The sequence below is a fragment of the Eucalyptus grandis genome, chromosome 1 (genome assembly GCF_016545825.1).
Source record: "Eucalyptus grandis isolate ANBG69807.140 chromosome 1, ASM1654582v1, whole genome shotgun sequence".
Taxonomy (NCBI): Eukaryota; Viridiplantae; Streptophyta; class Magnoliopsida; order Myrtales; family Myrtaceae; genus Eucalyptus; species Eucalyptus grandis.
Window position 1 is genome coordinate 23247638 of NC_052612.1, and position 15598 is coordinate 23263235.

Below are 15598 nucleotides of genomic sequence, written 5' to 3' on the forward strand. Positions count from 1 at the left end.
CTTATTGATAGCGTTTCAAAAAGTTTGCTTTTGTCTTCTTAAGCTCAAGAGCAATATGCTTGGTTAGTTCAAGTTGTGGAAAACAATGATTGAAAAGCAAATAAGAAGGAAGATCATATGCCTAAGAAGTGACAAAGAATTGGAATTCTGTTCCAAGTAGCTTAGCCAATTTTGTGTAAAGGAAGGCATAGTGAAACACAACATTGATACCAATACACCGCAACTGAATGGAGTCGCATAAAAGATGAACTAAATTATATTGAAGAGAGGTCTTTACTCTCTAATGTTGGATTGGGTGAAAGTTCATCGACTAAAGTATTGAATACAACTTGTTAGTGAGTGAACAAATCACCATTATCAATAGTTGATCAGAAAAATCCTGAAGAAATGTGGTTAGGCAAGCCTATTGATTCATCGAATTAAAAAAGTTCGGTTGCCCTACTTAGACTCATGCAAGTAATAGTGTGTAGGAGCCAAGGGTAAGCATGTGCATATTCTTATGCTATGAACATGCGATGAAAAGATATTGGCTGTGGTGCATTATGAAAGATTCACTAGGTTTTATGTTATGTAGAGAGGTTACCTTTGATGAATATAAGAGAGGAGTGATGTATTGATTATAGAGAAACATTTAGACAACATTCAGATATAGAAGGAGCTTCAAGGAGAGTCTAAAGATGTTCACACTGCAACAGATGTGACCATGTTCATATGGTTGCTAGATTTCATAACCACTCACATTTAATGAAGTTTTGAGGTGGTTAGCTAAGGTGTTTCTCATAAAGTGACAATTGTATGCCGATATGGAAATGGATTATTTGGGTGTAGTAAATATAGCTTTAGGTATGGATATTCTTAAGGTGAAGACTGCATGAATATTGTGAGTAAATGGAGAAGTTATGTTAAGAAAGTGTTTAAACACTTCAACATACAATAAAAAAATTTTGTAAGTGCCCCACTTGCTATACATTATAAATTGTATAAGATAGCATTGTACACTTGAATGGAGGTGGAGCACTTGTCCATTCTTCAAAGGCTAATTCTGTTGGTTGTCTAAGTTAATGGGTAGATAGTACTATGCTTGATCTTTCATGTTCAATAAGAAGAATGTATCTGCCTAAGCTAATCGTACATTGCGATGATTTGAACTGGGTCCTAGTTTTGTGGGTTTAATAGATGTTGGAATATGTTTCGGAGAATATAATGCAAGTAGTGCAGTAATAACTAGGTGTCTGACTTGCGTCAAGCTGGGAATCTGAAAGATGATTGATTTTGGAGCCGTAATGCCTTTACTTCAATGAGTTGTGAGGTTAATTGGGAGGAGTCATTGAGAGACACGGTAGTTTCGTTAATAGCCGAAGTTGGAAACATGGTGATAACCTAATTAGTGATGTTGGCATGGGACATTGGTTGATGCAGTGTTCAACAGAAGCTAGAGATATCACAGGAGAGTCGAGTTCATAGATGATTGAGATTTCTACATCATATATAACATGTCAAGAGAGAAGAAATTTCTTACTACTAAGAATCCTACGAGCATGTGGACTGAGTTCGTTCCTTTAAGCAAGTCCAAGCTCAGCTTAGGCATCTCTTATGGTTGATTGCTCATCGAGGCATAAGGAAACCTAACATAAATGATGAGCACTATCATTTGGCTAAAAAAATCAAGCCAATATGGAGAAACGTTAAATAACATCTTGAGTTTGAACTTACATAAACCCAACCTGATAGAAGCCTGGCTATTATCCCAATGATTTTAACTCTATCTTTGTCCGTATTCATAATGGCTTTCTTTTTTGCGCTAGCTCTTCTCATGAAGTATCCGCTGACACTAGTATTGAATTATGTAAAACTTCGATGTTCTTTATTATTTTTTTTTGGTAAATTCGATGTTCTTTATTATTCGTCTTTGATTTCTCTGGCAATCTTTTGTTCTTGTATTTGACTTGAATTGCAGGATCGATTAACTTCGGCATTATTTACAACAATAAAGTGACTCATCTCTGCTCTTTGGGTCTTAAACAAACAGGACTTTGACGTCGAAGTACGTCCTTCTAAACGGACTGAAACGCCCCGGTTAATTTGACCAATTGATATCTTAGAATATGCTGGACTATTAGATTGATGTACAGATGGGAAGTGCCTTGATGAATCTGAGGGACCTTTCGGCATGCTTTTGAGTGAGGATTTAGTGGATTTATTCATTATTGTGCCTTTTTGCCTCCGACCAACCTGCTTCTCAAGAACTTATCGATGAGGCCAAAACAAACAACGGATGGACGACGGCCATTGGGCGGTTCTGAGCTATAACGTCCCCAGTGACTTTTGGAGCATCTACTGGATCCCGATTTCTGGATACTATGGCTTTCTATGTCTGTATTATGGTGGTCCCACTGTTTCTTCTTCCTCATCTATAATAATTATCAGACTTATTTAGGCATATTATTTAATGGTGGGAAAAGTTTCTCAGATAAAATGAAAGGCAGAAAAGAAAGAAAATTCCTAAACGTGTGGCCAGTGTGGATTCTAGCTTGGTCGACGTGGGCTCATGCACCTTTAAGCAACGTAAAAAGAAATGGCCTTTATTTAGGATAAAGATGCTCATCCTCTGCTCGTACACAGGTTTCGGTAATCATCGAGATGACCCATCAACAAGACACGACACGACACACAATTCACAGGCATATTTATGTCTTACGCCTGTCAATCACTTAGCTTACTTACACGAATTAGCATGTTCAAATTAACTTATCATTTATTTCGACAAGATATAGTTATACACATATTTTAATATGTTTGATGTTTACATATGAAGACTTCTTTATCCTTGAAGATTTATAAAAAAAATACACCCATACTAGGGCTTTATTTGAACTATACGAGATGAAATTCTCAAATTTATTTTTCGGACGAGATATAAATATCTAAATTTGATATTTTTAGATACCTCTTAAAACAGATACTAAGATAAATGGTAAAATAAAAATATATTTAGATATACAAAAGTCATTAAATATAAATTAACTCGATTGAAGCCAAAATAAGCCATGTATGGAGATGGCCACCGGCAGGTCTAAGTTATACCGTCCAACTGAGTGTATTGAAAAAATGACTGTTTGGAGCATCTATTCATGGAATTGGAACTCCTCAATCCTGATTTCTGGATTTTGTAGCTTTCTAGTCTCAATTATGGCGGCCCCGCTCCGTCATCTTCCTTATCTACAATACTTGTCATATTATCAAGGCATATTATACAAATTCCGCTTATTTTGTTAAAAATAATAATTTAAAAATATTTTCTAAAAAAGGATTGATGGTATCACTTAAAAATAATTAGTCAATGAAAATTATTTTCTTTGTAAAAAAATTATGTTTAAATATTTTGGTAAATGAAAAAAAAAAATTCATTCATTTATTCAAGGAATCTGACCTTCGCCGACCCTTTCTGGAGATGGGCAATAGTGGTGACTATCGACAAGGGATTGCTCCTCTTTTTTTTTTTTTTTTTTTTTACTTGGTTTAAAAAAATTATCCCTTTTTATTTATTTAATCTAATTTAGGTAAAATTTGAATACATAAAATAATTTTAAAATGTCATGTAGGAAAGGTAAAGTAATAAAAAGATGTCACATTAGCATTTTATGTTTGTTAAGTTGGATGGAGTTAATAAAATGATTTAATTATATTAGTTTTACAAATTTTAAAATTTGATTGTATTTTTGAAAGTTTTGGAGTTCAATTACACTTTTTTGACAAGTTTGAGAACTTCTAGTGTATTTATTCGTTTTTTGTCTCGATTTTTTGAAACTTTTTTTCTTCTTTTCCTTATTATATATATTGTATATTACATTAAAAAAATCAGACACTCTATTAAAAAAGGTCTAAAAGCTAAAAAATTGTTCTGATTTGATGAAGTTATCGAGGACCAAGACAAAGGATTTTCTTTAAGACATTGAAAACTAACAAATGACTCATGAACCATTATCAAATTAGACATATTCCATTGTCTAGATAAAAAAAAAAAAAAAAAGTTCAAACGTTCTTCACGTAATAGATCCTTCTTCTCATTGATGTTTCATCCGCATAATTTTCAAATGGAACTAAATTTTATTATTTGGAGCCATTAGTCATTGATTATGATATAATGAAAGCTTATCAAGGAGGAATGCTTTTTCCCCGTGTATGAAGTTCAGTGTCACTTTTTACTCATTTATTTGTCGGGATATGAAAACTAAATAAATTTATATTTACTAGGATTCACATGATTATGGAGTCCAACACTTCAATTTTGATAAATTTAATATGCGGACAAATTTTTCTTTGTCAGAATATGTTTGCCAAAATCCTCGGAACTTTTAAAATTTTCAATCCCTTCTAGAAAAATCGTAACAGTATTATAGTGTCCATCATATTAAATTGCTTTATCTGTAAAAGAGTAAATGGTAAACGTAAATATGTAGATTTTTCTAGAAACCAAAATGCCATGACGAAATATACCGAGTAAACTACAAATCATGAGATAGCAAAGTAAACTAGGATATACATTTGTATGTAATGAATGAGGATATACATTAAGTGATTAGTGACTCCTTTCTGGCAACGAAGTAGAAACCTTATAGATTATTAATACATAATTCATAAAGATTCTAGCTCATCTTTAATGTCGGTGAAAAGAGCCTTGGTTTTAGTTTTTCTGGCCATGGAATATCCCTCGCTCAATTTCTTAATTTTGTGGTTCTAATGCATCCAAAGAAAAGAGTATTTCCTTTTAGATGATGACTCAAAAGGGACCTCAAACGTGAGGCCATGCTCAGAGGCCGAAAGACAATCAATAAAGTAAAGAACTAATCCTAGGCCACACCAATCATTCAGGTTTTCCTAGACATGAGACAAGACCCCATAAGTTCTACCTATTGGGACTACATTTAAGCTAGTAGATGATGCCACAAGCAATTCCTATAAATTTATAGCGATCTCTTGTTTTTGTGCTAATGAATGCCCTCTTTTCTGACGTTATATTAGTGATATTACTTATTTGAAAATCCTATACACCTGATATGGCTTGCTTGAGAGATAATGATAGCAAAGATGATTTAAAACCATATAGGTAAAAACTCTTCTTGCCCTCCTCCCCCTTTTTCCCCCGTTTGAGGATCTGCGACTAATTTAGGTTGTAGTCCAAATTGATAAGAGATAATTAGAACGATATTCAACACAAACAATAGGCTCTCTTTTCAATTGCAAAGCAAAATCAATGCTTCACTTCGAACACCACACCAGTTGCTCTCCTCCTTCGGCCGCTGCCAACGTCATCATTTTATCCCTCTCTCTCTCCCTCTCTCTCTCTCTAAGTCCTTGATACCCACCATTCTGCCCTCCACAGCTAGTCCCAACGTTGAACCTTCCGACGAGGTCATGTTTGGTTTCACCAACGCCTTGGCTGTCGTGGTACGAGATGGGCTGCCTCACCTTTCAACAATCCGTTCAGATTGAAACTGGAATTTTGGGTAAGGGTTTTTTCGGAAGCAAATCAAACCTAATTTCTCAATTTGGGGGGAGATTTGGTTTATGGAGCAAATTGAAACTAATTTCTCAATTTTGGGCTAGATTGTGTTGCCAAATGACACTGTTTGATCTATATCTCAAGTGTTGAGCATCTCCGTTATGACACACCACTTTATTTATTCTAAAATAATGCCACATATGATTTTCTAGTGATTCAAGTGGCTGATGTCACTTCAATGATCAATTTTTAAAAGTGTAGCACTTAATAATGGCTTGAGCCCCTCAAATTTAGGAAAGGCACTCTGGAGAGTCATGAGCAGGATACCTTCACTGTCCTTTTCTTGAAGGTGTTGCGTAGACTCATGTTTCAACATTGTAGTAAACGATGGATGATGAGCAGAGACATCCAGTGCAAATAACATCTGGTACCGTCATCGAACTCGATATATATGTCAATGTTTGCTTACATGACTGGCTTGATCCAGTGCGGAATAGACATTAATAGCCACTTCTGGTACGAAACGAAATTAGATTCTCTTAATTAGTGGCCAATCATTTGGCGGGTTTGCTCATGATGAGCTAATCCTCTTGTCCTCTTTGAGGAGTTGTATGTGGTACGAGCACAAGGGTCGTTCGGATAATGATGGGGAGTCAATGGCGTGGATCGTGAGATGTCCCAAGAACCGCATTTAGTGGCTAGCGGCTGCATAATGATTCATGCTACCTGTAATCCAACACCACCATTAATTAAGCTTTTCCTTTTCGTGACACAATCAAATTAAGCCTTATAAAATAATCAAAAAGAAATAATCGCCCGCCAAGTTGGGTAGTCTTCCTTACTCAATTATTGGTCGATCAGTCGAACTGATAGATTTTTCTCCTGACTTTGGACTGTATTTGCTTTAGCTGTCAAAGTTCCCTTGACATTGCAATAACAAGAAAGAAGACGGAGGAAGCAAATTGGACTTTGAATACTAAAGAGAGTTGCATTAGGCAGGGAATTCAAAGTCTACATCATGCCTGCTCCATTAACCTTCTCGTTTTGGAGTGGCCACACTAGTGCCTGGAAGCATTGAAATTTCTTGTTAAAATGTGGGTAATAAATGGTATGTTATTGGACCATATTGAATATACAAACAAGCAGACCATTAAATAGCACGCGGGTCCTACTTTTTGTTCATAATTTGAGGGTACAAGTGTAAACACCCAGCTTATTGGATGTCTATGGAATATCCAGCAAACCCCATGATAAGTTTAAGCCTTTGCCCTATGCATATAGTCCTAACCCATGCTGATTTGTACACAATTTGTGAAATTTGAACAAATGACTTCCAATTCATAAGCCGAGATTCCTTAACTATCCAACCAACTACACCGACATTGGAGGTTCATGGGATTTCCATTTACTTCAACACTAAACCAAAGTTTGCCTTATCACTGAATGAGCAGACTTTCGTAACAATTCATACTATTTGTAAGATAAATTGTGCTCTAACCATCGTTACTGGCTAACCCCTTGGGTTGGCTGATCAGTTCAATAGTTGGTTTGGATTCAACGCTCCTATATCAAATCATGTCTCCTGCTCAAAATAATCTTGGGCACCACGTCTGGCATCTTGTGGGTAAGACCTTATTTGATGCAGTTGATAATTTGTGCACGTCTGTAGGATTGTTGAAATCAAAAGATTCGGAAATCTTGTCATATTAAAAAAAAAAAAATACATCCATGAGTGATGGTAGCGAGAGGTGCCAGACTTGTAGTCTCTCATCCACGAGGCCACAGGCCGAACAAGCTTGTTATGATAGTAACGTGTGATCTTTCTGCTGATGATTGGGTTTGTAAACTTCCGGTGGTCTAATGGTGCCAAGGTGACGGGGATCGCATGAGACTTTTATGCATTAATGGTGCTGAGGGTCTCGATTAAAACGGATTCAACCTAAATGTGAACATTGCTTAGTGAATGCGAAACTGTTATGGTGATACTTAGAGAGATATTGGTCCCCCCTCTCCATCCTTTTCAATTTACCAAAAGAATATATCTCTCTAAGTTCCACTTAAAGAACGAATACTCAAGAATAAGAGCAAAAGGATCAACTATTGATGGTACACTCAAGTATATGAAAAATAAGAAACTAATTTTCGTGAGAAGACTATTTTAGTTTTTAGCCATAAACATTACTTTGATGCAATAATCATATATTCAACCAAAGCAAAATTGTTTTGGACTATAAAAAATATAAGTGCACTGGAAGTCTTGAAACTTGTTATGAAAGTACAATTGAGTCTTAAAACTTTCAAAAATGAGTGCAATCAAGTAATAAAACTTTCAAAAAGTGCAAACAAATTTCAAAACTATTCATAAAGTCAAATCAAGTCCTAAAATTTTCAAACTGTGCAATTTACATAAACATTTGATTGGACCAATTTTATAAGTTTTAGGACTTGATTGACTTTTTAAAAATTTCAGGACTTAATTGCACTTTTGCAATAAGTTTTAGGGCTTTATTATACTTTTGTGATAACTTTTAGGACTTTCAATACACTTGTTCATAATTGTAAATTACGTAAAGATATCATAATCTTATCTACGTAATCTGTTATCTTTTCTTTAAATTCGAGAGTCGTCCACTTGATGTAATATACATCTCCTCCTAACTTACCAATTTAAATAGGAGCTAGAAAACAAAAAATTAGTCATGATAGGAAAAGGACAAAAGATCAATACTACCCAAAACATAACAGAAATTCTGAAATGTGGAGATCATATTTAAAAGGAAAATAAAATGAATACGAGAATTTAGTACTTCAATGCAGTCTGATGTGAAACTAACGCAATTTAAATTAAGTGCAATCAATATTTTCTTCAATTTCTACTCATATCCATCCCGAAAAAATATCGAACCGTCCAATTTGGCTGACGATACCAGGAATTATTTAGGCCCTTATAAACCAGTCATTCCTCCGGCAATCATGTGCCCTGTCCTTTCTTGCTTGTAAACGTTCACATCTATGAGGAACTCGCCAAAGAAAAAAGAATTCGGGTGAGTGCCGTGGATTTGAATTAAAAAAGTATAACGAAATGCTTGGGTATACGTCTTCACAGACTCCATTATTGGCCTCTCTTTCAAGAGCTAGCAAAAACGTGTATCTCATGTATTCCGGCCTAGTCACGCTTAATTGCCAAAAGTAAAAACCACAAGTCCTAGACCTTAGGCAAGATATTTTGGAGATGCCATCTACTTACCTCTATTTTTAGATGAATAAAATTTACAAATCACCAAATCACTGAGGAATTTCTTGTTATAACTATCAGGTAATTCCCTTTTTTCTTTTCTTGTGACACGAGGTATTTGAACCTTCAATTTTGTTGGTCTCCTCGAATGCAGGCTAGCCTTTCAATCCATATGTATTGATTAAAACTTCACCTACATAATGACGGGTGTGATCTAAGGTTACTTTGAGTGCAAGATACTACGAGTTGAATGCAGAATTGGCCGTATCCAAATTAAGCGCTTATCTACTTAACCTGACGGAATCTTGGTCAGACTCTACTAACTATATAAGTCCAATTGTTCAGTCCAGCGAGAAGAAAAAAAGATTTGCGGGAAGTTACGTGATATTAATCAACCCTAAATGGGAACATTGAGTAACTATCCAATTTGAAATCTCACATTTTTTTTTTTTTTGAGGTTTGGCCACTAATTAATCAAACCCTTAAGACTGATCACCCCTTCTTCTACTCTCATGATTAAAAATTAAGGATGATTAAGAAATTAAGAATGCTAGATCACCCCTTCTTCTACTCTCCGTTGCTGTCCCTTTCCTAGTCAACCAAACCACCTCACCCACTGGCGCCTGGAGCCCCCCGTGACAGCAACAATTTACAATTTTTAGTGGCTAGAAAACAAAAGCAATTTAATATGTTTAAGTCCCATAATGGAGGTGTCCAGGTGGCTGTTGTGATAATTGAGGAGGGAAAGAGTTAGAAATGGTGCTTTCCCAATAACCCACTTCAATGCTTCTTGTCAAATACGTAACTTTCTTCCCAATATTTTAAGGCCGTGATGAATAGGGATCTATGACTAAACAAGACCCTCCTGGTCTTGTATATGCAAATACTTTCATACTTGAACTTTTACTTGTACTCTTTCCTTTGGCATGTGATCATAAGGCTACTATAATTGGTTCCCAAGAAAACTAAAAGTATATGGATATGATCAATAGGGTACTATCAGGTACCTACAAAAAGGGTCGGTCTTTTTCACTAAAATAAGTTATGATACTATAATTCCCATGTACAGTAAATACCCAAGTACAACCAATTGCCCCTACTCAATACAAATTTCGTACTACACTTATTCTCTTTCACGAGCGCAATGTAGCATGCCCGAATGTCAAGATGGCATATCAATTGACCATTCCTTTTATCTACCTATTTAGCATCTAAATTTCTAGGTATTCAATCAACTTAGGAAGAGATTATATAAAGGCTTACTTGGGGGGATTGTTTTGATATTGATGTATGTTGTTATCAGGAACCCACATTCTATCCCCGACATGCGGCCCTCAATTATGGAGATGGAAACTATCAAGCAATCAAGATACTCACGTCATCTAGTACTAGGGTACAGACACATAAATTTGCATCATCATTTGATGGAGCACGCTGATGATAATTGCAATAACAGTAATTTGAACAACGTGTCACTACATGCCTGATACCAAGAGGGCAAAAAACACACATCAGCATAAGGGTCGTTGCCAAACACATGAGAAAGTTAAGAAAAGATGACCATCATAGAGATTGCTTTGAATCTTTTTTGAGTAATTTGAATGTGATGGACAAGTGCGGATTGTCTACATTCTCTGAGTCTGATATGGAATTCAGAAGACATTTTGAACTGACACAACACATATCTTTAGAAGAAGTTTAAAATTAAATTAAGTTAAATCTTTTTATTGAGTTGTGACATAAATTCACTTCTAATAATTTGGGTAAGATGATTTATATGTTATGTCATGAGGTTTCGGATTTAATTATTGTTCAGACTTTTTTTCAATGAAAATAGTATCTATAAGCCATGAAATCTTGAGAAATAATTGTTCAAAGTTGAGGTGTCGAATAGAATGAGTGTGGAAAAATATGACAAACCCTACATATATCTAGTGAAACATCCAGCCAAATAATGGCATAGAAGATATAAAATAAATAGAAGTAAAAGACCCCAAATTAGACCTTGCTAAGAACTGGTCATAATCGATCTCATAATAGATATCGATGCATCATGTAATCCAGAAGAATCCAGACAACAGAACTCGTAGCCCTCTTGAAGAGAGGTACAAACGAGTTGAGCTGTTCGAGGCATATTCAGCAATTACTCAAACTCGCTCGATTCATCTTCAGCTTTAGATCGAACTTGTTGCTGGAATTAGAAGAGCAAAAGGCTGGCTTTTTTAGACCCGAATCTAATTATAAATATTGCCAAAGGATTTTGTTGACAATATTCGATGACACTTGTCATGGACTTCGATAAATAAATAAATAAAATTGTCTCGTTATACTGCGCCAGTCACAACAATTGCATACATCCTTACCCATCCAAACTTTATAAGATTTTAAGGTCGATCCTGCCAAAAATTCTTTATTTTGTCATGTGGGCACCAATATTGCAATTTTTTTTTTCCTTTCACCGATAACTAAAACCTATACAATCGACCCCAAAATGTTGTCCGCTTCTGTACGTAATGACTGTTTAAAATCCTTAATGGTGTTTTCCACGATGCTGCCGCGTCAGATTTTTAATTACCACAAGATATTTGTAGTAGTGAGACAAAAGAAAATTTGGGGTGTTAATGTTTCACATGGAAAAGTTTCGAATTTTTTGTGTAATGTCCAGATATTATATTCATTCGGGCCAACAGATGATGGAGCTAACGGTCTTCTTGCCTATATAAACTCCACCAAGTCCCTCCTGCTTCCTCCTCGCTGTCGTTGCATTTTTCACTTCGGCATTTCATCACAAGAATCTTTCCTTTGAGTTGAGCTGCTGGTCAACTTCTCTCTCTGAAGTCTGAACAGATCGCCTTTCCATTCTGAAACTCTGTTGGTCTTGCCTAAACTGTCAACATTTGCCAGTTCAATCTTGGTGAGTCGATTTTCCGATGCGAACTCATTTCACATGCGGATTTTCTTTCTGGCATTTTACCTTTATGACACCCTTCTTCAATATTTTTGATTCCTTGTATGATAAAGCACGACAAACCTGATACAGAGGGAGCTCTGTTTCTCCTCTCAAAGAGTACCCAGATGTCATTAAAGGGAGGTGATGGAGACTATACGTCTAACTTGACATCGTAAATGATCTTCAAATTGGGAAATGCAAGTTCTGATCTTTGTCGAATCATTTTGCTCTAGTTCGATGGTTATGACCCTCAAATTGTTTACTTTTATTTGTCGGGTCAGGCAAGTTCTGGTTGTTAGTCACTGACGGTTTGATATGCTGCAGTTGGTTTCATTTGATTTGAGCGGTGCTTTTTTCACTTAATTGGTTGATTTGATTCCTTTTAATGGAAAGTGAAACTTGGAGATATATGATAAAGCAAGACAAATCTGATACAGAGTGAGCTCTGTTTCTCCTTTCAAAGAGTACCCAGATGGCATTAAAAGGCGGTGATTGAGAGTATATGCCTAACTTGATGTCATAAATGATCTTCAAATTGGAAAATGCAAGTTCTGATCTTTGTCAAATCATTTTGCTCTAGTTCGATAGTTATGACCCTCAAATTGTTTGCTTTTATGTTGGGTCAGACAAGTTTCGGTTGTTAGAAACTGATATTTTGATATGGTGCAGCTAGTTTCATTTTATTTCAGCGGTGTTCTTTTCTCTTCGTTTGTTGATTATGAAGAGGATGAGAGAATTAGAATATATGAATCTTAGCACAAGCTGGAAGCTTTTTCGGTCTTCAACTTTAAGCTAATTGCTTACTCCTTACTGTCTATTGAAGGCCCTTTGGAGACGATTGAAATGGAGTTTGAAGGGATGTACCGACAGCCTCAGAGGCCAAAATATGACTCTCTCTTGTTCGGTAAGTTCTACGTTATTCCATTAGACACGAATAAGTGAATGGACAGGAACATAGATTAATTATGCAATGCCCTGGCTTGAATGTGCTTCTAGATCTTGACGACACCCTCTATCCTGTAAGCTCTGGCCTTGCCACATCATGCCGCAAGAACATCGGAGGTAGCTATCCTTTTTCCCATATCCACTTCCATGGTGCTGTGTCATGTTGCATAAACCGAGATCGTTTAGGTTTCATGTTCTAACGTTGATGCTCTTTGCCAGATTATATGGTCGAAAAGCTCGGCATAGATGAGGACAAGATTGATACCTTGTGCAACCTTCTGTACAAGAATTATGGCACAACAATGGCTGGTCTTAGGGTAAGATTTTCACATTTTTTTTCAGCTTTGCAATGTAGACAAAAAGATCGATTGTCGTTTACACTTAATTGGGTGTTTTTCACTTTCCAGGCAATCGGCTATGACTTCGATTATGATGACTACCACAGGTTAGAAAAATCTCAAGCGTATCATTATTTGAACACGTCTCCCTGTCTCAAGCATTTATGCATTTATGCGCTTTTGCTGAATATTGTTTTTGCACCTATTCAATAGTTTTGTCCATGGGAGACTGCCCTACGACAACCTAAAACCGGACCCGGTCCTAAGGAGTCTGTTGCTCAGCTTGCCTTACCGTAAAATTGTAAACTCACTTATCCTGAAATGCCAGAGATTTTTTCACCAAAATTGAGGTTTTTGCTAACCTTTTTGTTACATGAAACAGATATTCACAAATGCGGATCAGATTCATGCAGTGAAAGCACTAAGCAGGCTCGGACTCGAAGACTGTTTCGAAGGGATTATTTGCTTCGAGACACTGAATCCTGTTCACAAGAACGCTGCATCTGACGATGAAGATGACATTGAGTTTGTGGGATTGCAGAACACAACCAGAAGCAGTGATTCCAGGTCTGAGATTTTTGACATAATTGGGCATTTCTCCAGACACGGTGATGGGTCGGGATTACCAAAAACCCCTGTCGTTTGCAAACCATCAGAAGACGCCATTGAGCAGGCTCTCAGAGTCGCTAACATCAATCCCCAGAGAACGGTGAGACAATCTTCTCTAAATTCCACTGCTGCATCGTTCGATTTGACTGTCAATTATTCACCCAAATTTACGACTGCAGATTTTCTTTGAGGATAGTGTTAGGAACATACAGGCTGGGAAGCATGTCGGCCTTCAAACTGTGATGGTGAGTCATTAAATAGGGTACCGAATAATTTAAGTCCTCCATTGATAGTCATCTGAACCAAACACTACACTAATGCATACCAAATAAGAACCGTAAAGGGATATTAGAACTCTAATGTATCCTTGATGGGTTTTTGGTCAAATTTTTGCAGGTTGGCACTTCTAACAGGCCAAAAGGTGCAGATTATGCACTTGAGAACATCCACAACTTGAGAGAGGCAATCCCAGAGCTTTGGGAATTCGAAGTGAAGTCTGAAGTGGGTTACTCCGACAAGGTTGCTGTGGAAACCACTGTGACAGCTTAGATTCATTTCTTATGTTGTCACTCCTCTTCCTCTCCATTGTAACTCACAAAATGTGAAATGGTGAGATGGAGATGCATTTCACCCTTTGTGTTCACCATTTCATTGCTTAGTCACTGTAGATGTCTTCTTTTGCGGTGATAATAAAATCTCAATACTACAAAGGTTCCGCTTTCGCATGCTGCTGTACCAAAAGCTGATTGGACCGATCCCTCTAGAGAGTGCCTTTATCATTGAAGTCGCAATCAGTTTCCGACTATAAACAATTCAGTAGCAAGGCCGTGCCAATTAATGTCGACAGTAAAACAAAAGACCAACACACTATTTTATATGACAAGATTGTTTCGGGCCAGAATAATAATAGTACTTTTACATCCTGAGGATTGTCACGTTTTTGTCCTGAGTTTAGGATCTCCCGTTCATAAATAGTATGTCTTCTAGATGATGTATTTGTTCATTTCTTTTGTGTTTCTCCTTTTTCTTGACAATAAACGTTTAAACAAGTACAAGCCATAATTTGGAAAACAAAAACCACATCTAAAATGAAGCTACAACTCCACGGTAAAGCTCTAAATCTGGTATAATATGCAGACATTGAGATTGCGTTTTCCTATTTCTACTCATCACGATTTGTCCGTTAGTAAGCTGATAGGCTGATCAAACCTCTAGAACGAGTGTTATATTTGTCTTTGGTCGGACTGTCAAGCATCATATTCATTCTACTGGGAGTTCATCGGCGAAGTAGCAGACGGGAACAGAACAACAAGAAAATCCAGATTTGCAGTTGCAAGGATTGAATGCTAGATCATCCCTTCGTCTGCTCTCCGTCGCTGTACCTTTCCAGGTCAACCAAACCGCCTCACTAAATGGAACCAAGAAGCCCCCGTGACAACCGCAAATGGAAGTTCTTTAGTGCCAAAAAGACAAACGCAATCGAATGTATTTTTAAGTCCCATGACGTGGATGTCCAGGTGGCTGTCGTGATAATTGAGGAGGGAGAGAGTCAGGAATAGTGCTTTCAACAAGAACCCACTGCCATGCTTCTTGTCAAATACGTAACTTTCTTCCCGATATTCTAGTGTCGGATTTGCAAACCCTTCAATTCATCTTTAGACTTTCACTTGCACTTTTCCCTTTCGGCTCTAGTCATAATGTTCTCACGGAATATACAAGTATCTGTATACGGTCAATTAGGGATAAGTTTACTAAAAGTACTAAAAGTTGTGAACAGTATTCACTTTAGTGTCAAAATTTTTTACCGACTCACTTAAATACCACATTGGAGAAAAAAAACGACCACTTAAGTGCTAACGGCGAGAAATTCCGGTCAAATTGATTATGTGACATTTATAGTTAAAATTATAATATGACTTGACAATTTTTTTTTAAAAGTCCAATCCACATGGCATTTTCATATGGCATGTTTGGCACTAAAGTAAATGTTTTTTAATAACGACCAATATCGAAGTGAT

The 15598-nt window shown here is 36.6% G+C and overlaps 1 protein-coding gene across 2 annotated transcripts; it reads left to right on the forward strand.

Annotated features, from left to right (window-relative positions):
- Positions 1-11467: 11467 nt before the first annotated feature.
- On the forward strand, positions 11468-14305 carry LOC104436669. Of its 2 annotated transcripts, XM_039306728.1 has the most exons (10): positions 11468-11652; positions 11760-11885; positions 12512-12592; positions 12685-12750; positions 12853-12950; positions 13041-13078; positions 13185-13272; positions 13354-13680; positions 13760-13825; positions 13977-14305. In XM_039306728.1, exons 3-10 carry the CDS (start codon positions 12532-12534, stop codon positions 14127-14129), a joined length of 897 nt encoding a protein of 298 aa, XP_039162662.1. In that variant the 5' UTR covers positions 11468-11652; positions 11760-11885; positions 12512-12531; the 3' UTR covers positions 14130-14305. The 2 variants fall into 2 exon arrangements, with proteins under 2 accessions (XP_039162662.1, XP_010047821.1); XM_010049519.3 differs by lacking the exon at positions 11760-11885 and having other exon boundaries at positions 11469-11652.
- The last annotated feature ends 1293 nt before the right edge of the window (positions 14306-15598 follow it).